Source organism: Ornithorhynchus anatinus, chromosome 7 (genome assembly GCF_004115215.2).
Source record: "Ornithorhynchus anatinus isolate Pmale09 chromosome 7, mOrnAna1.pri.v4, whole genome shotgun sequence".
Taxonomy (NCBI): domain Eukaryota; kingdom Metazoa; phylum Chordata; class Mammalia; order Monotremata; family Ornithorhynchidae; genus Ornithorhynchus; species Ornithorhynchus anatinus.
The window spans coordinates 34546095-34572196 of NC_041734.1; the positions used below are offsets into that span (position 1 = coordinate 34546095).

Genomic DNA, 26102 nt, shown 5'->3' on the forward strand with positions numbered 1-26102 from the left:
GGAGGGAAAAAACATGGGCTGAACGTTTAAGTAGAAAAGCAACCTGGGCAGTAGAGTGAAATATGGACTGGATGGGGAGAGTCAGGAGGCAGGGAGGTCAGCAAAAGCTGATACTGTAATCAAGACAGGATAGGATAAGTGCATGGATTAGCATAGCAATTTGGATGAAGAGCAAAGGACAGATATTAGTGATCTGTTGAACCAACAGGATTTAGTAATTGAATATGTGGATTGAATGAGAGAAGGAGTCAAGGATAACACCAAGATAATGGGCTTGTGAGACAGGAAAGATGGTGGGGCTGTGTACAATGATGGGAAAGACATGGGGAGGACAGGTTTGGGAGGGAAGGTAAGGAGTTCTTTTTCAGACATGTTTAGTTTGAGGTGACAGCAGGACATCCAAATAGAGGTGTCTCAAAGGCAGGAGGAAATGTGAGACTGCAGAGAGGGGAAAAGATTAGGACTGGTGATGTGGATTTGGGAATCATCCATATAGCCATGGGAGTGAAAGAGTTCTCCAAGGAAGTGGGTGTAGATGGAAAATAGAAGGGGTCCCAAAACAGCCCGGTGGGATTGTCACCCGTCGCCGGGGACAAGTTCTTTCTGAATCGGCGCGGCGAGAGAGAGAGAGGCCGGGGATGGAAAACCTGAATTATGTATAGAATTTATTCCACGGGAAGAATTTAATTATTTAGATGTGACAATCGGCCTTCCCTTTAGAGGGGAAATATGGTGTTAAAGCTTCCCCTTTGGGAGGAATATGGTGTTAGAGCTTCCCTAATGGGAGGAATACACTGATATGATACCCGCATGTGGGTGGACACCCGAGCCCACTTATGATTTACTCACAACGTGGTGAGGCGGCTGGCTCCCACCATGTGCTCGCCCCACCCAGGAGGAATCCACCTTTGCGTTGAATACACTTATGCATTAAACACTAATGAGTTACATACACATAGGAGTTACATACAGTTATGCATTAAATCCAGTTATGCATTACCCATTTATGGTTACTGGCACTTGGTGAGACGGCTAGCTCCCACCCTGTTCACGTCCAACTCGGGAGGCACCCACTTAGGCATCAAATCCACTTATGTGCTACTCGCACTCGGTGAGGCGGCTAGCTCCCACCCTGTTCACGTCCCCCTGGGGAGGCACCCACTTAAACATCAAATCCATTTTAAACATTACCCATGGTGAAGCATCTGGCTTCCAACCCCACGAGATCTCAGCAGGACAGGACACTCACCCATCCCATGGCTCCTCACTCGCCGCAGGCAGAGCGGCCTTCTCACGCTCTGGACAGAGGCGACCTGCAGCCAGCTGCTGCAAGTCCCGGTTCCTCTGCACAGAAGGTTAGAGGCGGCAGGTATTTATCACCTGTGCCCTCAGGCCATTCCAGCTTCCGGCCTCCGTTTATCCACTCTCTGCCCTCCCCCCCTCCTCCATTCCTTATTTGATTGGCACGGGGGTGAGGGGCCTGTATTCCCAGTTTGGGCTGTCAATCTGGCAGTTTCAGTTGTGGGGGCGGTGTCCCACCCTCACTTCTGAGTTCCCCCTGCTGGCTCCGCCTGCTGGCTCAGGAGGTCACCAGATAACATTTGACCTTGAGATGGTCGGTACCCCAGGGTCACCTGGGACAGGGACACCCACAGTTAGGGAGTGAGAGGCAAAGGTGGAGTTTGTGAAAGAGACTGAGCAGCCAGAGAGATGAGGAGAACCAGGAGAAGGTAGTGTCAGTGAAGCAATGATAGGATAATGTGGGCAGTTGAAGTGTTGAAGACAGCAGTGAGGTTGAGGAATATTAGGATTGAGTAGAAGCCATTAGATTTGGCAAGAAGGGGATCACTGACTTTGAGAGGGCAGTTTCTTTAGAGTGAAGGGTACGGAATCCAGATTGGAGGGAGTAGAGGAGAGGAACTTGACAGCGGGTGTAGACAACTCTCTCAAATTGTTGAGAGGAATGGTAGGAGGAACACGGAGAAAAACTGGAGGGAGCTATGGGGTCAAGGGAGGGTGTTTTTTTTTTTTTTTTTTTTTAGACTAGGGGACACATGAGCATATGTGAAAACAGTGGGGGAAAAGCCATTGGAGTGGAAACAGTTGAAAATAGTGGTCAAGGAGGGAAGAAAGTTCTGTGCACAATCACATTGTAAAAAATGGTTTTGGGGGGAGGGGGGTTTGCATTGAAGGCTCACTTAAATTGTTTGAAACCTCCATGTTGATTTAAGTGAAATAATGGCCCAGTTTCTATCTGTCTCTACTCCTGGATAGTCAGTATAGAAGCACTAATGGTGTTATCTCTCCTGTGCAAAGCAATGTACTAAGCCGTAGGAAGGAAATGCATGTAATGAGGTATAGATACAGTATCTTGCCCCAGAGGGCTTACCATCTAAGAATGAGTGAGGGAGGAAGGGTGTTGGCATTTTGCAAGTGTTTTTATGTCTGCTTCCCCATAGAGTGTATGCCCCTTATGAGCAGAGAACCTGCCACTTTTTTTTTTTTGTACTTTCCAAACCCTCCATAAAGGTCATTGCCCCAAGTGGGATGCCATTAAACACTATCACTGCTAATAGATAGCTATAAAGTTGGCTGGGTAGCAGGGATTTTGCTCTTTGTTGAAATAATTATCGTAATAATGATAATGATGATAGTGGTATATAAGTGCCTTTATGGGCCAAGCACTGTACTAAGTCCTGGGATAAATACAAGATATTCAGGTCAGACACAGTTCCTCCCCGACATGAGCTCACAGTCTAAGGCAGTGGGAGAGCAGGTAGTAAATCTCCATTTTACAGAAGTGGAAACTGAGGCTCAGAGATTTTAAGTGACTTGCCCAAGGTCACGCAGCAGATACGTGGCAGAGACAGGATTAGGACCCAAGTCTTACGACTCCCAGGACCATGCTTTTTCCACTAGGCCATGGTGCCTCTTTGGAGAGAAATCTTTGCAGTGTGTGTCAAATCCAGAACTGTTGTGGATTTTGCAAGTAATGCATTTTGTTTAAAATGCCTCATTTCTGTGTTCCATGATAGCTCACCCAAAAGGAATTATGAACTTCTGGGAACATGTATTAAACTCCAAGCTAAAAATTACTATAAAACATTATTTGCCGTATCCCTTGCCTATGATACTTAAAAATTCAAAATAGCTTTTCTCAGTAATTAAATGTGTGGGTGCAGATTTGAGGTGATAATGTGGCTTTGTGAGTCTTGGCTCCCTCCATGGGCATTCCAGAAGCAGGTATGAAGTAGAAAGAACAACATAAATTGTGAAACTCGTTCACTGACTCATTTTGTGGAGAGGCCAGTATCAGATGAATAATGCAGGGTAGTGAGGAAGAATGACTCTGTATTTTTGGCATAACAGGCTACTTTACAGTGTTTAAATAGAAAGGAACCTCGTAGTCCGTCATCAAACTCATGATTAAATGATGAACAAAGATGGAGGAGAGAATTGAAAAATAAATTAGATAGAAAGACTTAAATTGAATGCCCCATTAACCTATCCCAAGTGGTGTTTTATCTCGGTGGCATTTGTGGATTGCAGTCTTTAATTTTACTAATTTCCCTCTTCTGCATTTGCCTCAAGCTATTTCCCTTTTTATCATTACTAAGAAAACTATACAGTTTGGCTTTCTTCATTCTTATTTTAACCCACACATTTTCTTGGGTACTCCAAACATGAAGGAAATCTCAGGGATTTTTGGTATGGCAGTAATTTAAACTGAGCTGCTTGCTAATCCAGTTCTGTAAAGGCTTGTTTAATATAGAGATCTGAATCTTTGTAGGGCTGACAAAAACCAAAGGATGTTACAGCTAAAACTGTACAGTGTTTGTTTCTGGTGAGAACCCACGCCCTCACTTCCTACTTCTCTTTCCCTGACATTGCTTAAAACAGAAAGTAAATTAAGTACCAGAGCAGAAATCCCTATTTCAATGCTAGTTTTTGTAGAACAGGGAAATGCCTTGTGACACGTTGATTTAGCTGGAATTGCCCACAAGCAGTTAGCACAGAGCTCTGCACACAGTATGTGCTTAATAAATACTATTGATTGATCGTTTGTGGAAAACCAGTTGGTAGCTTCCATTGATTTAATTATCTGCATTTATTTTTTTGGTTCAAAATGTAGCCTGGGATAGGCCGAACTGGAGAGCCCCAAAAAATATTAGGTAAATTCTGGAGAGTCATAACTAATTCAGAGGATGTGAAAGGAAAGGTGATAAATTTGCTGACCCCGTGAAATTTGGGCCAGTGGGACTCCCAGTAACCACAGTTTGACTGCAGAGTCAGTCAGTTGTATTTGAGTGCTTACTGTGCACAGAGCGATGTACCAAGTGCTTGGGAGAGTATAACAGACACCTTCCCTGCCCAAAACGAGCGTACAGTCTAGAGCACAGTCAACCCACTTGCCCGCAGACCTCCTGAATCCTGACAGTGATGAAGCCATCCTTTGGGGGACTCACTGGTGGAGGGAAGAGGTAGGTTCCAAATTCCTGCACAGGGAATCCCTGTGGGTAATGAGCCTGCTGCCCCTGCTCATAACGAGAATTGGTAGGGCGCTATTGTGAAATATCTCTACATGGATGGCCATGTTTGCAGTCCACATCCCTGGAATAGTTAAGGCTCACCAATAATACTAAACTGTCCAAGTTGGTGATTTCCATTTCAATCGAAATTGTAAAATAGGAACAAAGGTCTTTTTTTTTTCATTTCTGGTCAGTGGAGGCCTAGAACATTCAGATAATCTTGGCTGTTTTAAATCCCTTATCTAAAAAAAGGTATGTTCGAAATCTCTTGTTTAACATTCCACTTCTGGAAGGCTATATTTAACAGTACCTTTATTTGAAAGCATTGTGATAGCCCACATGGCCTCAAAGAGCTTTGAGGGAGGATGCACTTTGTCACACAAAAATTGTTCAGTCCTTCATTTGGTATTTTTTCTGGTCCATTAGCAGAAATTCCTGGTTAATACTCAGATTGGAAAATCCTTCATGTAGGATTTCATCTCTGCAATGGTTATCCCTGGTTTCAAATTCCTCTGGTAGCTCCTTGTTGTGTGCATGTGTGCTTTGTCATCTGGATTCCTGTTTGGGTGTCTCTGTGAGGTTCCCAGGTTATTTAGGACTCTATTTGGATGCGTGCATGCACGCGTGTATGTGTGTGTGAGAGAGAGAGAGAGAGAGAGAGATATGGGCATATGTTTGTGATTGTGTTGGGGGAATGTTGTTGACATAGTTGGAGGTAAATTGTGGGTGAAGGGTTTAGAGCCTTCAAGTGATTTATTAGTAGTAACCCTCAAAGTTCCAACAGGCTTAGGGTATTAATGAATGTAAAAGATGCAGTTTCTCAAAAAAAGTAGTGTGGTGTCTTGAGAAAAGCATGGGACTGAGAGTCAGAGAACCTGTGTTCTAATCCCCGCTCTTCCTCTTGCCTGCCATCTGACCTTAGGCAGATCACTTAAACTTTTCTTTGCGTCAGTTACCTCATCTGTAAAGTGGAAATGCAGACTGTGAGCCTCATGTGTGACATGTACTATGTCCAACCTGATTATCTGGTATCTATCCCAGTGCTTATCACAGGGCCTGCCACATAGTAAGCACTTAACAAATACCATTAATTTAAAAAAAAGGCTTTAAGTTTGAGTATTAAGGAAGTGGTAATAGATCCTTCAAACCTATCCCTTGTTACCCTTCTGAAAGGTGAACTAGGGCTGCATTGTTCATTGACCTCATCTTTAAAAGCAAATTGAATTTCAGGTGTTTCTGGACTTCCCTTGGATTACAAATAAGCCTGTCCTAACCGATGTTTACATTCTCCAGGCGAGTGATGTCTGTCTTTTGTTTATAATTGGCCTAAATTTGGATTTGATGCCTTCACCTCATCATGTAGGCAGCAACAGTGTCTTTGGGATTACAGTGTGGTTTGCCAAGGCAATTTTGTGTTGTAGCCAGAATGTGATGTTGCTTATGATTAGGCTAGAACACAAAAGAGCATACAGTTAAAGTTATGCAACAAATCTGCTCTTTCCACCCTACTTTCTTTTTAATGGTATTTAAGTACTTACTATGTACTAAGCACTATGTACAAGCTAATCAGGTTGGACACAGTCCGTGTCCTACGTGGGGTTCACAGTCTTAATCTCCATTTTACAGATGAGGGAACTGAGACCTAGAGAAGTGAAGTGACTTGCCCAAGGTCATACAGCAGAGAAGTGGCAGAGCTGGGAGTAGAACCCAGGTCCTTCTGACTCCCAGGCCCACGCCCTATCTACTAGGCCACACTGCTTTTCATCATTTATGACAAGATATATAATGAGTACTTACTATTCTTCTTTCACAACACCCCAATTTGTACACTTTGTTCCTGTCATCCCCAGGTATTGACTCTTCCTCATTCTCCACTCGCCCTATTTCTAGCCTCTTGCTCACACCCTCCCATTTGCCTGAAACTTCCTCTTCATCTGACAGACCGCTTTTCTTCCCTCCTCAAAACACTTCTGAAATCCAGCCACATGGTAATCTCAAAAATATGGCTCTGAAGGGAGGAGAAGTCAGTGAAATCCTTTAGATCATAAGCTTGTTGTGAGCAGGGAACATGTGTACAGACTCTTAGATTGTACCCTCCCAAGCACTTAATACAGTCATCTGCACACAGTAAGCAGTCAGTAAATGCAAGTGATGAATCCATCCATCCCAAGTTGCTAGCGGACCCTCAGCACATTCATCCTGGACTCCTAAAATCCTAAAGGAAGGGTCCAGGGGACTGCACCTAAGCCCTGATAGGAAGAAGCATAGGTGAATAAAGATATATACACCAGTGCAATGGAGAAACCAAGGGCTTGGGAGACAGACATGATAAAGGGGCAGTTGAAGGGGGCAGAGGAGTGGGAGACGAGATTAATCAGAGAAGGCCTCCTGAGGGAGCCCTGGAATTTGGGAAGAAAATGGTCATTCAAATATGAAGGGGAAGGAAAGCACCAAGCAGAAGGGAGCGTATGAACAAAAGGTTTTTTGATATATGGGTGTGTAGAAATCCTGTGTAGAAATCCAACAACTCAAGTGTAGGAGGAAAGTCTGTAAGTGCATATAATTGTAGTTTCTTTATTACAATACTAATCGTTTGACATATGTATCAAATGACAACAGCTATACTTTTTTTTCCATCCCAAAGAGTACAGTACTTTGCAGAATATTGGCATGAATAATAATTGTGGTATTTAAGTGCTTACTGTGTGCTAAGCACTGTTCTAAACACTGAAGTTTAGACACGGTCAGACACAGTCCTTAACCCTCCTATTTAGATTCGAAGTCTAAGTAGCAGGGAGTACAGGAATTGAATCGCTTCTTTATAGATGGGGAAACTGAGGCCCAGAGAAGTTACATGACTTGCCCAAGGTCACACAGCTAAGTGGCATAGCCAGGATTAGAACCCTGGTCTTTCTTACTCTCAGACCTGTGCCCTTTCCACTCATTGAGACTAGAGGATTTTGGAGTTCAAATCAATATAAAAGGGAAGTAACAGAATGATTTTAGCTCTGCCTTGTAGTTCTGGAAAGTGATGACTTCTCTCCAGTTCCCTAGCATCTTATCAAAGAGTGAAAAGCAGCATTCCCCCATGGATAGAGCATGGATCTGGGAGTCAGAAGGACCTGGGTTCTATTCCTGACTCTGCCACTTGTGTGCTGTGTGACCTAGGGGAAGTCACTTTACTTTTCTGTGCCTCAGTTACTTTATCTTTTCGAAGGTGATTAAGGCTCTGGGACGGGGCAGTGTCAAACCTGATTAGCTTGTATCTACCCCAGCACTTAGTACAGTGCCTGATGGTACTTACAAATACCATTTTAAAAAAAGGAGAGGACAGGAACTGAGAGAGGTAGAACATAAAATCAGTTTTGTTCAGTTGTTGGTAAGTAGGGTAAAGTGTGTGGTGGGACAAAAGAGTGAAAGTAATGGCTACAGTGAGGATTTAGAGTTATCTGTGCATTTCATTTATTCCTCTTCAGCATTCTCTTTACTGCAGTTACCTACTTTGAGCTGGACATTGAGAGGGATTCCAAGAAGAAACCAGAGCCCTGTCCACAGCTAATTCTTAATTGTACAAGTATCAAAGAATGGTAACATGAAAAATTCAATGGTTGGTTTTAACTGTTTTCTCTACCAAGGCTCCCATAAGTGCTGTAATCAAGTGTAAGAGAGACCAAATAGAAACTCATCTCTTTCCTGCCTTCTCTTTCTAGTAGTGATCTTTCGAAAGATGAAATAATCTAAAGATGAATAAAATGGAGATGGAAATTGAAATTGCTTTGTACTAATTAGTTTTAAATTCACTTTCACAATGCCACTATAGTAAAATGAAACATTTGCTATTTGCCCCACCCTCAGCCCTGCAGTACTCATTTTATTTCTATAAGCTATATATTAATGTCTCTCTTCCCCTCTAGACCCTCGAGAAACAGTATGATATAGTGGATAGAGCACAGGCCTAATTCTGGCTCTGCCACTTGTCTGCTTATGTGATCTTAGGCAAGTCACTTCACTTCTCTTTGCCTCCGTTATTGCATCTGTAAAATGGGGATTGAGACTGTGAGCCCTACGTGGGACAGGGATGGTGTCCAACCTGATTTGTTTGTATCCACCCCAGCACTTAGTACAGTGCCTGGCATATAGTAAGTGCTTAACAAATACTATAATTATTATTATTAGACCGCATATTCGTCATGAGCAGGGAACTTGTCTACCAATTCTTTTCATTCAGTCATATTTATTGAGTGCTTACTGTGTGCTAAGCACTGTATTAGCGCTTGGGAGAGTTGAGTAAAGCAATAAACAGACACATTCCCTGTCCACAATGAGCTTACAGACTAGAGAGGGAAAAAGACATTAATATGAATAAATTACAGATAAATAGTTTTGATTGGAACATCGGACTGAAGACTCTCTTGCCCACCTGAAAGGGGGCAAAAGGGGTGATTGCTTTTTAGAGCTGAGGAATTGATGAAAACAGCAGGTGTTTGCCTTGGATCCTTCTCTTTTTGAGGGGTTTACTGGATTAGGGCACCCAGCTGCTGTTGCTCAGGCTCATGGGACCTTTTCCACTTTCTTTCTTTCAGAAGCCCCTCCTCTTAGTCTCAGCTCCCAGCTCTGCCAGGCAACCTTGATCTAGAAATGGGCCTGGCAGTCCTGATGAGAACTGAAGGGAAAAGAAAGAACCGCCCTCACCTTTTATATCATACTCACCCAAGGGCTTTGTATAGTGCTCTGCCCAAAATAATACCATTGATTGAAACATTTGATGTCAAAGTTCTGGGGAAAAGATGTCGTGCAAATTCAGTAGGTCATAATTATTACGGCTTAGGTCACGGAAAGTACCAGCAGTTGGCAAATTCTCAGGTGGCAAAACCAAGAGCTTATGCAATGAAGGCAGAGAGGCACTGCTCAGCTTCTGGGACACCAAGTGAAATTCCAAAGGGTTTGTGAAAAATAAACCAAAAAGCAGTACTTAAGACTGTCAAGCAGTTGGATTGCACTGCTCTTCCCAGGTATTGTATTAGTTCATTAGCATTATACAGGGAACTTAATTACTATTGCTGAAAGTTCATTGTTGTCAGCTGTTAGGCCTGGAAGGTTCAGGGGCTTGGCAGAAGGCCAGAACTCCCCCACCAGAACAGTTTGGCCAATTTCGGGAGCCCACAGGAAGAGTTGGAACATTCTGGGAGGAGGCTGGCCCCTCTGGGCCAATAGCGGGAGAATGCCACCCTCCTGGGGCGGGACAGAGTTCTAAGGACAGAATGAAGGAAAGTCATTTGGGGTCTTCCTGATGGCAATAAGGTGTGCGGCCTACCCCCTCTCCGGAGACCCAGCCAGAAGAGATCTTCAGGTAGTGCATGTATTTCTCTCTACCTCAGCTCAATTTGGGATAAGAAGGAAGCAAGAGCTGGTTAATTGGGTCATTACCCTTAATTTGGGGGTTCTCTTCAACCTTATTTCCCAGCCCTTTCCCCGAGCAAAACTGTCGGGCATCCAATGAAATAGCCACGCATGCAGCATATGTCTTCTGTTAATCGAATCCTCAGTTTGGCCTTGAACTTCAGTGGCTTTAACTAGTTGTGCATGAACGTAGGTTTTAGTATTTTCTCTTGTGATCTTCCAACTGTGTTGTACACATTAAATCCGGACTTGGCTCTTGTACCACTTGCAAATCTGGTGCAACTATGGTCACTGGAGCTTACACAGACCTAGCAATTGGATCTTGGTGTTTTCCACTAGTAGCATTAAACACAGGATGGCTGATTTTGATTATTGTTTGGGTGATAAGACAAAGAAGTCTCAATTTGGCTATCCCAAAGGATAGTTTTAGTGGAGTCTAAATGGAATCACTTAGAACTATGGCTTAGTTTCGTGCAGATTTTTGTGATTAGAGTCTGCAGCAGTCAGTAAGATAACTTATTTTTCTTTGTTGTGTGAAGGATTGATGTCATCAAGAAACAGTCTGTATCCTCTAAGGTAATGCCTTCTTATCCCTTTTCCTTTCCTATTCTTATTTCAAATTACGATTCTTAAATAGGATGGGCTAAATAAGCTATGGCTATCTGCATGTAAAGAAATTTGGGAAATGGAGTGCAGCACATTTCTAAAGTGATAGTCCAAGTGGCTAATAGACAACAGAATTTCTGAAGCCTTTACACTGAAAGAGTGGGAAGGAAAAACATTTATACTTCTCCTCTGTCATAGTATATACATGCTTACTATGTGCCGGGCACTGTACTAAGCACTGGGGTAGAAACAAGCTAATCAGGTTTGACACAGTCCATGTCCCTCATGGGGCTCATGGTCAATCCCCATTTTAAAGATGAGGTAACTGAGGCACAAGAAAGTCAACTAACTTGCTCAGGGTCATACAGCAGCCATGTGACGGAGCCAGGATTAGACCCCAGGTCTTTCTGACTCCAAAGCCCATGCCCGATCCACTAGACCTTGCTGCTTCTCATCTACTTTCCTTCCAGTACTCTGGGTTCATCAGTATTGTGTTGTGTTCTTAATTTGGCGTTTGAGTTCATAGTAGCTTACCACCTAGCACTGATTAAGGTTTGCTGCATCTTCTTTCACTGTTCCTTATGGTGACTTGACAGTGGTTCTTGGCAGGGATTAATGGCATTGCTTTGCAGTGGTATCTGACTGAAGGGGAATCCCAGAGAATTATTCTGAAAAATAGCTAATCACTTGGTTGTGAAGTGTTCCCAAATTCTAGATTTATGCTATCTTAACTCAGTTGTGGTCTCAAAAGTCACAGCTTGTAATACCGCTCTCCTTGAATGCTGATGTTCATTTCCTGGCCTTTTGCAATGACAGTGTTATTGCATGCTAGCAGAATTACCTCTGCTTTTCTTGGGTTGAGAGAGGGAGAGAGAGAAAGAGGGGGGTCTGCTTAGGCTCCCCTCAGTATCACCCTGGAACCTCATTGACGTGCATCTTCCTGGCAGGAAATTCAAGAAAAGCAACCACAGCACCTGGCCTTCACAAAAGCCTTGGGAATTCCTCATCCATAGGTGGTTTTTGCTGAGTGCTTCCTATGTGCAGAGAGCTGCACTAAACGCATGAGTGAGTATAATATATCAGAGTTGATACACGTTCCCTGCCCACAACGAGCTTACAGTCTAGTGGGGAAGACTGTAATGGTCTCTGAGGTGGCTGCTTTAAGCGGTCACTCTGGTTGTAGGTGAAGATTGGTCTCTGAGCCACAGAGAATCTGAAATTCACTTGCTCTAGCCTAACTACCCTGCTGATTTTTATTTTTATTTTGTGTTTTTGTCTTTGCCTTAAAGTATTTTACTGTCTCACCACTTCTAACGGGTCTGCCTCCAGTTCCCTCTTCCCAGTTTATATTCTCAGTTTGTGAGCTTCAGGTGGATCCAGAACTGTATCTAATTTCCACCCATGTAGTCTTTCCCAGTGCTTATTTCAGTGTTGGGCACCTCGTTAAGTGCTTGATAAAGTGCATGGTTCTGAGAGTCAGAGGGTATGGGTTCTAATCCCAGGTCTGTCACTTGCCTGCTGTATGACCTTGGGCGAGTCAGTAAACTAATCTGTGCCTCAGCAACCTCATCTGTATAAAGGGGATTCAGTGCATGTTCCCCCTCCTACTTAGACTGCAAGCCCCATGTCAGTCAGGGACCGTATCCGACTTGATTATTTGTACATACCCCAGCGCTTAGTACAATGCTTGACTCATAGTAAGCGCTTAACAAATATTATCATTATTATTACTACTGCTACTAATAAAGGTGGGGAAGAAGGATTAGTCAGAGGAAGACCAGGACAAAGGGCTACTCACTACTTCATCCTTGGAACCATACACATAGATTCAGCATGGACCAGAGTAATGAGTAGCAGAAAAAGGTGAAAAGTGAAGTTGCTGCTCCATTGCAGCTACTCCCCAGAGCTCTTACAGTGAGCTCCAGATCCCAGGGAAGCAAGCAGAACCAAGCTCTTCAGGGATTGAGCTGCAGTGGTTGTAATTTCTCTTCACGTCTCATTTTCCCTGCTCACATGTCTCTGCTTCTTTCTGGAATCCTAGTCAAAACGGTTGTGGCCCAAGATGGGGCTGAGGCCATGGTGATGGCCGACTGGTCAACCTGTCAGAGGAATCACAGTAATTGCTTGTACTGTGGGGTGGAAGGGAGTGGGGGCTGTATGATGCTGATTTCCAAGAACGAAGTAATTCTCAAATATATCTAGCCAGAAAAAACAGGGACAGCTTCAGTCCACAGATCTCCACTCCTCAGGAACCTTCAGTGGTTGCCTGTTCAGCTCTGCATCAAACCAAAACTCCTTACTAGTGGCTTTAAGGTATTATCAGCTTGCCCCCTCCTATCTTGCTGATTTCCGAAGGAATCCAGTCCCCACACTTCGCTCCTCCAATACCAGTGCATACCCACTCTACCTCTATCTCATCTAACTTGCTGCCAATCCCTTGCTCACATCCCGTCTCTCACTTGGAACTCCCTCCCCCTCCATATAAAAATGACCATCAGTCTCTCCATCTTCAAAGCCTTATTTGAATTACATCTCTTCCAAGAGGCCTTCCCCAACCAAGTCCTCTTTTCCTTTACTCCCTCTCCTTTCTGCATCACCTGTGCCATTGAATCTGCACTCTTTTAGCACTAAATATTCACTCCATAACACTTAAGTACATATCTGTAATTTATTTTAATGTCTGTCTCCCCTCTAAACTGTAAGCTCCTTGTGGGCAGGGATCGTATCTACCAACTCAATTTTTCTTTTTTTATGGTAGTTAAACACTTTCTATGTGCCAGGCACTAGACACTGGCATAGATTCATTCAGTTATATGCATTGAGCACTTACCGTGTGCAGAGCACTGTATTAAGCACTTTACTAATCATGTTGGAAAAAATCCCTGTCTCATGGGGCTCACATTCTTAATTCTCACTTTACAGATGAGGTAACAGGCACAGAGAGGTGAAATGACTTGCCCAAAGTCCCAAAGCAGACAAGTGGTGGTGTCCGGATTAGAACTTTTTCTCACTCCCAGGCCATGCAAGCACTAGGCCGTGCAAGCACTTAGTACAGTGATCTGTACACAGTACACGCTCAATAAGCGCAACTGAGAGCAAGCACTGTACTAAGTGTGTGAGAGAGTACTATATAACAATGCGCAGTAAGCACATAAATTACCATTGAAGGATGAAATTTTGTAGAGAGAAGTACTGTGGCATTTGAACAAGGATGTCCTTAGCATAAGACGGATGAACCTGATCTGAAGAGTGGTGTTGGGGAAATACTGGTTAAGGGTCCAGGGTTCCCTTTGCAGAGGTAGAATCCTTCTTACTGTGTACTCCAGACAAGCCCCATAAAGTATGACGCTGTCTCTTCTTCTCTGTTGCTGAATAAGGTCATTTGGCTTAGAGGCAGTCAGAACAACTGAAACTAACCCTATTAAGCGGAGGAAGCATTTTGAGACACTGCTGTTTGATGAGACTCTAGTGTTTGATGAGACACACCTTCACCATTATTCAAAGGGTGTATATGCTGCTTGTTAGAGGCAGTATCTAAGGTTGCCTCTAATTGACGACTTGGCCTGGGATTCTATGATGTGATGTGGTTAGGAGTGACTATTTTGAACTCCAGTTATTCCAGAATTTCCACTCTAGTCCGAACGTCATGTGCACATACTGTCTCCAGACTGCTGTTCTTTGCTGTTCCTTGAATTTCAAGGGAAGTTTACCTGGACGCTTCATCAGTTCTTATGAACCAAAAGGTGAGGAATTTAATCTGTCCCACCCAATAAATAACCTCAATATGTGCTATCTGAGAGTGTATACTCTTATCTTAAATTTGAAAGTAATAAATCAACTATTTTTTGTCTATAGCTTAGTGATTGGTGGGTTTTTGGTGGGGGGTTTTTGGGTTTTTTTAATTGACATGTTAGAGGCCTGAGAGTTGAAGCATCCCTTTTTTGGAGGTGTCTTTTTTTAGTTTATAGACTTTGTGGAGTTGAATTCCTGATAAAGTATGTTAAATGGTGGAGAAAGATGATAACGTGATTTATGTTCGAGAACTTGGTATTTTTCTCTTTCTCCCAGTGATTTTTTTTTAGAGAGTGAAAGGAAATATGTTTAGAAGGGAAGCCTTAATATGAAGTTGCTATTTATCTTCCTATTATGTCTCTTTCCAGGGTGTTGACAAATTGTTTTAGATTTAGCTTGAAAATTGGCATCTGTAGGCTTGTTGGTTTAGGATATAGTTTCGTTAAGTAATGCAAGTGTAACTGAATTTTGCAGGGCAATTCCAGCTACCAAATTTTTGGATTACTGAAAAACCAGTTTGCTGCAGAGCATCCAAGATATGCAAATACTGATTTGAATAATCAAATAAATTGTAAATGTTCATGAAATCATCATTTTTAAATAGCTTTTCCCCATTCCCAGAGGTAAATCAATCCTGCTTCATTTTCTTACCAGCAGCTGATTGGAAATGTTTATTGAATATTCTAAATATTTTGTTTCCACGAATACTCTTAATCTCTGAAACGAGGGAGCTTCTCTTTTCATCTGGGGCTGTTTTCATATAAACAGATTTCTTGGATAACTTGCTAAAGTGGCTATTCTGGCAGTGCAGGACAGATATTCTCTAAGTGGGTCAGATTGGTGATTGTTCAGGAGTCCAGATTTGTGTTAATCCTGCAACACCCATTAGATAGTAACCTACTTGAGGGCAGGGGAGGTGCCATATCTCCTCTCTTGAAAACTACAAAGAACCTAGTACAGTGCTTTTGTAGTTGATTTTATCATTTCAGATAGAAATTATACACGTTGTCATTAATGTGATTGAGAAGTACTTAGTGCTTCTAGTTTTCTTAGCCTCAGCCTCCACTGAAAAGAATCTGTTGATTCTGGCAGTGGTATGTGTTCATGATAAGCAGACTTTTTTCCCTAAGAGACAGTTGAATAAACTGGAGTCTGCTTTTTTGGTCATGGTTTACAGGAAATATTTTCATCACTGTTTCCAGTTTAGCTAATATAGAGGTTTTAAATGGGCTGAGAAAGGGGTATGAAATTTATTTAATATTCTGTGGATTTTTGCCTGGTTGTCATCAAAAAGTAATATTTAATTCAAGAAGAGCATGGTGTAAAATCATTTTTAAGATTAACATAATGATGTAGCTGAAGATTGATCTGTAATAGGAACAAATGCAGGGAAGAAAACTTTCTGCCCCAGCACATCATGTTGGGTGTGATGAGCTATTGTGGTGGGGCTGAAAAAGATATAGGGGTCAAAGGGGATAATCTATTTGTCAGTTTATTATGATATTTATTGTTAGCCATTACTTAGTTGGATTTTAATCTGTCATTAAGCTATAATCATATAGGTTGCCGAAATCTACTTTCCCTCATTTAAAGAAAGCAACCTAACATTTTCAGTTGTCACACTTAAAACAATCATTGTGAGCTGATCACAGAGTGCTTTGCACTTTTTGAGGAAGAGTAAGGCTCTCACCCTGTTGACTCTAAACTCCTTGTGGGCAGGGGATGTAGCTGTTAATTGTTGTACTCTCCCAAGTGCTTAGTACAGTGCTCTGCACACAGTAAGTGCTCAGTAAATACGATTAAATGAGTGATCCAATTCCCTTTCACTGTTTTCCAATTCAACTGAGCATGCTATGTAAGATAGCTTTAAGACGAGGCTTACTGATTAAGTACTTTCCACTGAGCATTAATAATGGAAAAAAATAAGGTAACTATACATTGGGAGACTTGTTTTTTGAGCGAGACTGCAACAACCTTCCAGCTTGTCTCAGTAGCAGGGCTTTTCCTGGATTAGCAGATGCTATAGGGCAGGGTATGCTGTTTTAAAAATGTCAGGCTACTCTCTAAGACCTTAACTTTCAGATTTCTGATATGCCTACAGAAAAGCACAACTTGATTCTGTACCCCCAGGCACTTAAGTATTCACAGTCCATATGCATTTACAGGGACATATGTTAATACTAGCTTCCTTCCCCTCTGTCTAATTTATTTTAATGTTTGTCATGTTCGGATTTAAGCTCCTCAAGGACAGGGGTCTTGTCTACTTTGTTGTACTCTCCCAAGAGCTTGGTACAGGTTGTGTACAGAGGAGGCACTCAAATACCATTTATTGAGTGGCTGATTAAGTTGAGGGCAAGGTCCATTTAGAAGGTTTACTGTGGGAGGAGGAAAGAGTAAACTGGGGAGTAGTGGGTGAAGTAGATTGATAAATCAGAGCTGGTGGAGAAAGTTGAGGCCAGTGGTGAGATGCTTTAGTTGAAATGGGCTGCCAGTGGCAGCATAGCCTAGTGGGTAGAGCATGGGCCTGGGAGTCAGGAGGACCTGGGTTCTATTCCCCGCTCTGCCACTTGTCTGCTGTGTGACCTTGGGCAAGTCATTTCATTTTTCTGTGCCTCAGTTACCTCATTTGGAAAATGGGGATTAAGACTGTGAGCCCCATATGGGGCTATGTCCAACTTGGTCAGCCTTTATCTACCCCAGCACCTAGAACAACAAATACCATCATTACTGTTGTTTTGGGGGAGTGAAGAGACATAGGCTGAGGAAAGTTTTAGAAGGATGATCTAGGCAACACTGTGGACAGTGAACTGATGCGGGGAGTGGCAGAGAGTCTATTGAAGCCTGGAGACCCAGACTAAGCCCCCCTTTTCCTCAGGTCCCCCTCCCCTCCCCATCGCCCTGACTCACTCCCTTTGCTCCACTCTTCCTCTTTGCCCCACAGCACTTGTGTATATATGTATTTATCTATAATTATATTTATATTGCCTGTTTACTTGTGTTTATGTGTATATAGCTATAATCGCAGTGGAACGAGCACGGGCTTTGGAGTCAGGGCTCATGAGTTCGAATCCCAGCTCTGCCACTTGTCAGCTGTGTGACTGTGGGCAAGTCACTTAACTTCTCTGTGCCTCAGTTCCCTCATCTGTAAAATGGGGATTAAGACTGTGAGCCCCATGTGGGACAACCTGATTCCCCTGTGTCTACCCCAGCACTTAGAACAGTGCTCTGCACATAGTAAGCGCTTAACAAATGCCAACATTATTATTATTATTATTATTTATTTATATCGATGCTATTGATGCCTCTTTACTTGTTTTGATGCCCATCTCCCCCATTCTAGACTGTGGACCCGCTGTGGGCAGGGATTGTCTCTCTTTATTGAGCTTAGTGCAGTGCTCTGCACACAGCGCTCAATAAACCTGTTTGAATGAATGGAAACTGATTCAGTAGTTATTTATTGATCTATATTGTGATCCCTTATGTTTAAAGAGTTTGGCGAAGTTGTTTCTGGCTGAAAAGAATAGCATTTGACTTGTCCTCCTTCCCAACTGATTAGTTTTTTTTTAATGGTATTTGTTAAGCACTTACTGTGTCCCGGGCACTATAATAAGCAGAGTGGACACAGTCTCTGCCCCACAAAGGATTCAGTCTTAATCCCCATTTTTCAGATGAAGTAACTGAGGCACAGAGAAGAGCCTTGCCCAAGGTCCCATGGCAGACAAGTGGGAGGGCCAGGATCACAACCCAGGTCCTCTGATTTCCCAGCCCATGATCTTTCATTAGTTTATACTGCTTCTCAAGTACATCTGTACTCTTATTGTTAATAGTACATATCCCTACACTCTGCCATTTCTCCCTTCTATAATTTGTATTAATGTCTGTCATCGCTAGACTGTAAGCACCATGTGGGCAGAGAACTGGTCAACCACTTCTGTTTGTACCACATAGAGTAACCATACGGTAAAAATCACTGATTACTACTTTGCACATAGTCCTATCCTAGGCACTTTAAAAGAAGACCACCAGCCTCTGTATCTCCTGTCAAGGACCTTAGACTCTGTTGTTGGGACAGGAGTTTAAACCAATCTAGAATATACAAAGGGATAAAAATGTATTTTAATGTCTTCCCCCACCTCCCCTAGACTTAAGCTCCTTATGGGCAGGGAACATATCTACCAACTCTGTATTGTACTCTCCCAAACTCTAAGTACAGTGGTCTGTACACAGTAAGCACTCAATACCAATAATTGATTGACATGTCCAAAACTGAGCTCCTTATCTTTCCTCCCAAGCCCTGTCCTCTTCCTGACTACCCTATCACTGTGGATGGTACGACCATCCTTCCCATCTCTCAAGCCTGCAACCTTGGTGTCATCCTTGACTCAGCTCTCTCATTCACCCCACACATCCAATCCATCACCAAGACCTGCCAGTCTCACCTTTATAATATCGCCAAGATCCGCCCTTTCCTCTCCACCCAAACGGCTATCTTACTGCTACAGGCTCTCATAATATCCCGGCTGGATTATTGTGTCCCCCTTCTCTCTGATCTCCCTTCCTCCTGTCTCTTCCCCGCTCCAGTCTATTCTTCATTCCCCTGCCCGGCTCATCTTCCTGCAGAAATACTCTGGGCATGTCACTCCCCTTCTTAAAAAACCTCCGGTGGTTGCCTATCAACCTCCGCACGAAACAAAAACTTCTCACTGTAGGCTTCAAGGCTCTCCATCACCTTGCCCCCTCCTACCTCTCCTCCCTTCTCTCTTTCTACCACCCACCCTGTAGGCTCTGCCCCTCTGCTGCCCACCTCCTCACCGTCCCCTGTTCTCGCCTATCCTGCCATCGACCCCTGGGCCAAGTCCTCCCGCTGTCCTGGAATGCCCTCCCTCCTCACCTCCCCCAAACTAACTCTCTTCCTGTCTTCAAAGCCCTACTGAGAGCTCACCTCCTCCAAGACTTCCCAGACTGAGCTTCCCCTTTTCCCTCTACTCCTTCTGGCTGCCTCTCTGCCCCCCGACTTCACCTCCCCTCAGCTAAGTCCCTTCCCCCCCCCCCTTTCCCTCTGCTCCTCCCCCTCTCCCTTCCCCTCCCCTCAGCACTGTCCTCGTCTGCTCATTTGTATATATTTTTATTACCCTATTTATTTTGTTAATGAGATGTACATCCCCTATCTGTTGCCAAATGATGCATTCCAAGTGCTTAGTACAGTGCTCTGCACATAGTAAGCGCTCAATAAATACTATTGAATGAATTAATGAATGACTGTAATCCTTCTAAGACTTAGCCATATAAGTCAGAAGGAAACAGGAGATATTTGTAGTTACTATTTAAAAGCCATGTGGTAGCTTAAGCTAATTGATGATAAATCTGAATCTTTTAAATAATCTCATTTTTAATCTTTTGGTAAAGTAGAAGAAAAGGGATTAAATTGGAACATAATGATTTTAGTAAACCACTATTTAATCCTCTCACAGTGCCACCCCAGGACCTCTGCCAGAGATCCATGCTAGGCTATAGGGGTGGCCCAGCACTGGCTTCTAGTTTGAACGCCACCACTCCCACATTCTGGAGGCTAACTGTAGTGTTACATTCTCTCTTGGTTATGATGATAATAACTGTGGTAGTTGTTAAGCTCTTATTATATGCCAAGCACTGTACTAAGTGCACGATAAATACAAGATCATCGGGTCCCATATGGGGCGCACAGTGTAAGTAGGAGGGAGAAGAGGTTTTGAATCCCATTATGAAGCTGAGGGAACCCAGGGACAGAGAGGTTAAGTGACTTGCTCAGGGTCACTTAGCAGTTAAGTGATGGAGCCAGGATTAGAACCCGGGGTCTCTGACTCTCAAGCCCATACTCTTTCCACTGGCCCACTCTATAATAATGTTAATAATGTTGGTATTTGTTAAGCGCTTACTATGTGCAGAGCACTGTTCTAAGCGCTGGGGTAAACACAGGGGAATCAGGTTGTCCCACGTGGGGCTCACAGTCTTAATCCCCATTTTACAGATGAGGGAACTGAGGCACAGAGAAGTTAAGTGATTCGCCCACAGTCACACAGCTGACAAGTGGCAGAGCTGAGATTCGAACTCATGAGCCCTGACTTCGAAGCCCGTGCTCTTTCCACTGCGCCACGCTGCTTCTCCAACTATTTCCCCAAGCTCTTCCATGTGAATAACCAGAGCACCGGTGGGCAGTTCAGTTTATTTTTGCTTGTTACTTGTAAGCCATAATGGTAGCTACACCAGATCTCTACCATTGCCACAAAATAGAATGCTTGATGGAATCTTTCGATGAATGCCCACCTTGGAGGTCATTCTAATGGTGATGGCCCAGCCTATCATTGACCCAATCCTCATGAATTTATATCCACCTTGAACCTTCTTCAGTAGGGAACCTTTCCTTTTTCCCACCCCTAAATTTCTCTAGCAACCAATTTTTTTATGGGATTTAAGAGTTTATTATATGCCAAGGTCTAGGGTACATGCAAGCTAATCAATTTGGACAGTCCCTGTCCCACATGGGGCTCACAGTCTTTATCCCCATTTTACAGATGAGGTAACTGATCCCAGAGAAGTTAAGTAACTTCCCCAAGCTCACCCAGCAGTGAAGTGGCAGAACCAGGGTTAGAATCCAGTTCCTTCTGACTCCCAGGCCTGTGTTCTTTCCACTAAGCCACGCTGCTTCTCCATGTAGACCATATCCATTCAACCTAGCACATTCCATAAGTTTATCACCTCCTGATTGAAATATTATTTCCCTTTCTTTTAGACCTACCTGGGTTGTCATGGTTTTGCAAGGATTTGCTCAACAATAACTCTGAGTTTGTCCTAACCTCACCTTTCATGATTTTGTAAATGCTCATCAAATCATTGCTTCTCATCCTTGTGTCTCTCCAGACTGAAGAGGATTCATCATTTCATCTGCCCTCTTAGGGGAAATGTCTCTATCTTCCCAATCCACACTGGGAACTAACTGTGTTAGTTTTCTTCCCCGATGGCATGATAATGTAATGCCATTGCCTGCGTGCTGCTAAATCAACCTAATCTCTGTATTCATTAATTCATTAATTAATTCATTCATTCATATTTACTGAGCTCTTACTGCTTGCAGAGCACTAGATTAAGCGCATGGAAAGTACAATTCGGCAATAAATAGAGACAATCCCTACCCAACAACAGACTCATAGTCTAGAAGGGGGAGAGTCAGACAAGAAAACAAAGGAAAACAAGTAGACAGGCATCAATAGCATAAATATAAATAAATAGAATTATAGATGTATACACATTAAAATAAATAGAATAGTAAATAAGTACATATATACACAAGTGCTGTGGGGTGGGGAGGCGGGTAGAGCAGAGGGAGGGAGTTGGGTCAATGAGGAGGGGAGGAGGAGCAGAGGAAAAGGGTGGCTCAGTCTGGGAAGGCCTCCTGGAGGAGATGAGCTTTCAGTAGGGCTTTGAAGGGGGTAAGTGTGCTAGTTGGGCAGGTGTGAGGAGGGAGAGCATTGCAGGCCAGAGGTAGGACATAGGCTGGGGGTAACAGCAGGGCAGGTAAGAACGAGGCACCATGAGGAGGTTAGTGACAGAGGAGGAGAATGTGGGGGCTGAGTTGTAGAAGGAGAGAAGGGAGGTGAGGTAGGAGGAGGCAAGGTAATGAAGAGCTTTGAAGCCAGTAGTGACTAGCTTTTATTACTCCCCTAGACTGTAAATTCATTGTGGGCAGGGAATGTGTCTGTTTGTTGTTATGTTGTACTTTCCCAACCACACAGTACATTACTCTGCCTGCAGCAAGCGCTCAATACTGAATGAAAAGTGGTTTGAACACGGGTCTGGAAGTCGGAAGGATCTGGGTTCTAGTCCTAGCTCCTCCACTTGTCTGCTGGGTGATCTTGGCCAAGTCACGTAACTTCCCTGTATCTCATCGGTTAAATGGGGATTAAGATTATGAGCCCCTTGTGGGACATGGACTGTGTCCAAACTGATTAGCTTGTATCTACCTCAGCACTTAGTATAGTAAACACATAACATATACCATTAAAAAAAAAAGTTTAATGCCTGAGATGCCATAAATCTGAATCTGAAATTTATGTAAAGGTAATTAAAATAGTTATTCAATTATTGCAATCAAAACTATGCACTTTTTTCCCCCAAAGGGTGTCCATAAGAATCTTTTTTCTTTTGCCCCTCTGTAAGTCTGAGATTTGGAAATCATAGAAGCCAAGTACTTTTTCTGGTATTGTGATTCTTTAGTCAGGATTTGTTTTTAAACTTTCCATATTCAGTGCCAGAGTCGTTTCTCACCAAAACTGGTTGCCAAGCTAGTTTGCCTGGCAGCAGACAAACACCACAGAGACAAAAATAAACTGAGGTTGGGTGGTTCCCAAATTAAAGGTCAACTTTACTGGTTAGCTGTGATTCTGACATTCAGTGAGCAAAATACATGCCTTATGTTTCCTTCATCTTCTTGTTTCTTGCCAAAAGCTGTCAAGTTGTTCTAGTCCTACTTGTTCAAGACCACTCAGTTTGATTCCTAAGGTTGAAACTACTGTTATTGGTGGGAAGGGAGAGAGGAAGTGACCACATATTCATGTTTTAAGAGATTCTCCAGAAGGTGAGGCAATCACATTTGAAAATACAATAATCAATCTATGTGTCATGACCTCTTCAACAGTTTTTGTTTCTCTCTCCCACTTTTAAATTAGACAGGGTTTTATGTGAATTCATTGTGGCCCAAGGATTCTTTATCCCTTTGCTCAAGTGAGAAATACATGTCACCAGTCACTACCATTTTTATCTTCAGGAATTTGTTTATCCCATGTTGGGTTTGTAATGGAGACAAGCATGTTCTAAATACTATGCACTTGGTTTTCTTATGACCTTTATTCAGTGGATGGTTTCTTTTTTCTTTTTCCTTTCACCTACCTGGTATCATCAATCAATCAGTGGTATTTATTGAATGCTTACTGTATAGCATGGCTTAGTGGAAAGAGCCCGGGCTTGGGAGTCAGAGGTCAAGGGTTCTAATCCCAGCTCCGCCGCTTGTCAGCTGTGTGACCTTGGGCAGGTCAGTTAATTTCTGTGCTTGTTACCTAATCTGTAAAATGGGAATAAAGACTGTGAGCCCTACGCGGGACAACCTGATTACCTTGTGTCTACCCCAGCACTTAAAACAGTGCTTGGCACATAGTAAGCGCTTAACAAATACCAACATTATTATTATATGCAGAGCATTGTCCTATGCATTTGGAAGAGTGCAGTACAACAGAATTAGCAGACTTGTTCCTTGCCTATAGAGAGTTTATAGTCTGGAATCATCAAGAAGCCTTTATTTGGTACCTAATATGGAGCAAACAGTTATTGGTACTTGTTCTTTGGACAGGGCAGCTACTTATTTTCAGCTTAGTCATTTTATAACTTTTTTAGCATGTGGGGTTGTAGTTTTAAGAATTTTCTTTTGAACTACCTTGTGTAGTGATATGCCAAACTTAGAAGTACTATTATAATTCAAAGACTATTTAGAAGTTGGCCTTGGCAGTCTTTTTTAATACCTACTTCATGCAGAATTTGATTGTGTTGTCTTAGGCTTTGTTGTTTAACCCAAATCTGTCCCTTTTTTTCCACCAACAATTTTATGTTGGACCAAGCAAAATTTTAATATATGTTTGTTTAGGCTGTAAATAATTTCTTGGTTCATATGGCAACCTGGATATTTTCATCACTTTAATTCTTTTTTAGTATATATTTTGCTTTTATTTAATCAATGTTTCACTATTCCAGTTCTTGTACCATTTTTAGAAGTACTGCTCAGGTGGCACAAAGATCTCTTTCTGAAATTCTTTTGGAAATGAGGTAGGGAGAAAAGCTGATTTATGACGGAGAGCTAAAAGGCACTATAGAAGCTTTAATGTCAAACACCCTTTTTACATCAGAAAGCAGATAACCAGGTTATTGGATTTGTATTCATTCTCCTTTATAAGCAAAGTGGATATGTAAGAAGTCAATCAGTGATACTGAGCACTTTGTGCAGAGGACTGTACTAAGCACTTAGGAGAGTACAACACAACAGAGAACTGTCACCTATAATTTTGGTATTAAGCGCTTACTATGTGCCTAACACTATACCAAGCACTGGGGTAGAGACAGGATAATCAGATTGGATACAATCCCTCTTCCACATGGGCTCACAGAGGGAGAGGGAGAACTGGTATTCCATTCCTGTTTTATAGATGAGAAAATTTAGGCAAAAAGGCACAGTAAGGGGTTTGTCCATGGATACAGAAGGCAAGTGGCTGAGTCTGGATTAGAACCCAGGCCTCCTGACTCCCAGTCTTGTGCTCTTTGCACCAGACTACCTAATTCTCTGCTTGTGATTTGCTGTGGACTTCTATTTAAGAGTAAAGGGCACTTGAATTGGCCATGTTTATCAGGACAGTCAGTTCTCCTGTAATGCCTGTTTTCCCTATTGCAGTTAATCAAAAGTGCTTAATCTGTGCAGAGCACTAAATTTAGTGCTTGGAAGAGCCCAAAAAAGTTAGGGGGCACAGTCTCTGCCCCTGAGAAGTGCACACTCTAGCAAGAGAGATGGGCACAAAAATTTCATAGGGAGAAGCAACAGAGTTTAAACATTCACATTTTAGAGGGCTCTGGGAGTACTGTTTTTTTGGTTTTTGGGGTTTTTTTCTTTTAATTGTGTGTAAGTGTTTACTATGCACAGGCCTGCACTAAGCCCTGAGGTAGATACAAACTAAGCAAGTTGGACATAGTCCCTGTTCCACGTGGGGCTTATAGTCTTAACCCCCATTTTACAGATGAGGTAACTGAGGGACAGAGAGCAAAGTGACTTGCCCAGGGTCACACAGCTGACAAGTGACAGAGCTGGGATTAGAATCCAGGTCCTACTGATTGCCAGGCCTGTGCTCTATTCACTGGGCCACGCTGCTTCTACAATTAAGGGATGAACTTTCCATATTCATTTAAGCTCATTATGGGCAGGGAACATGTCTGCTAATTCTATTGAATTGTATTCTCCGAAGTGCTTAGTACAGTGCTCTGCACATAGTAAGTACTCAGTAAATACTGTTATTTGATACAATGCAAGGTGGTGTTGGAAGAAATAGTTGTGGTCCATGTACATGGTGTTGGAATACAAATGCTAAAAAGTTGTTTTTCCAATCAATCGATGGTGTTGTGTACAGGGCATTGTATTAAGCACTTGGGAGAGTACAGTACAGTGGAATTTGTAGACATGTTTCATGCCCACAGAGAGCTTACAGACCTTAACGTGGAGTTCCCTGTGTATAAGAAGAGCTGACCGTAGTTGTTTTTTATGTGTTTATGAATTGTTCTTTAAGTGCCCAAAGTTTCATCCAGAGTCCATCACTGAATCAAACTACAAATGGCATCCCTGGCTACAAATACTGTAATGATACAGGACTACTACTTTGACCTCTTTTTTCTCAAAGTTTTGGTTAAATCCTCTTACATATTTTAGAACTCATTCTAGTAAATCATGAAACTAAGGAATTTTAATTGTTTGCTAAACTCTTCTGGTATCCAAAATATTTTGAAGTTATCAGTAGCGTGGCTTAGTGGAAAGAGCATGGGCTTGGGAGTCAGAGGTCATGGGTTCTAATCCCAACTCCGCCACTTGTCTGCTGTGTCACCTTGGGCAAGTCACTTAACTTTTCTGTGCCTCAGTTACCTCATCTGTAAAAATGGGGATTAAAAAATGAGCCCCACGGGGACAATCTGATTACCCTGTATCCACCCCAGCGC

The 26102-nt window shown here is 42.8% G+C and overlaps 1 protein-coding gene across 32 annotated transcripts in view; it reads left to right on the forward strand.

The window, feature by feature from the left end:
* Nucleotides 1-26102, forward strand: part of LRRFIP1 (LRR binding FLII interacting protein 1) — a 192386-nt gene that overhangs the window by 55889 nt on the left and 110395 nt on the right. The window contains exon 1 of one of the 32 annotated variants that reach the window (XM_039912617.1): nt 9805-9879. The exons of 30 other annotated variants lie outside the window; for them this stretch is intronic. In XM_039912617.1, coding sequence (XP_039768551.1) covers nt 9820-9879 — 60 coding nt within the window. In that variant the 5' untranslated portion in view covers nt 9805-9819. Of the gene's footprint in view, nt 1-9804; nt 9880-14251; nt 14279-26102 lie in introns of those variants that run through there. One more of the 32 variants, XM_029069871.1, reaches the window with a different exon arrangement.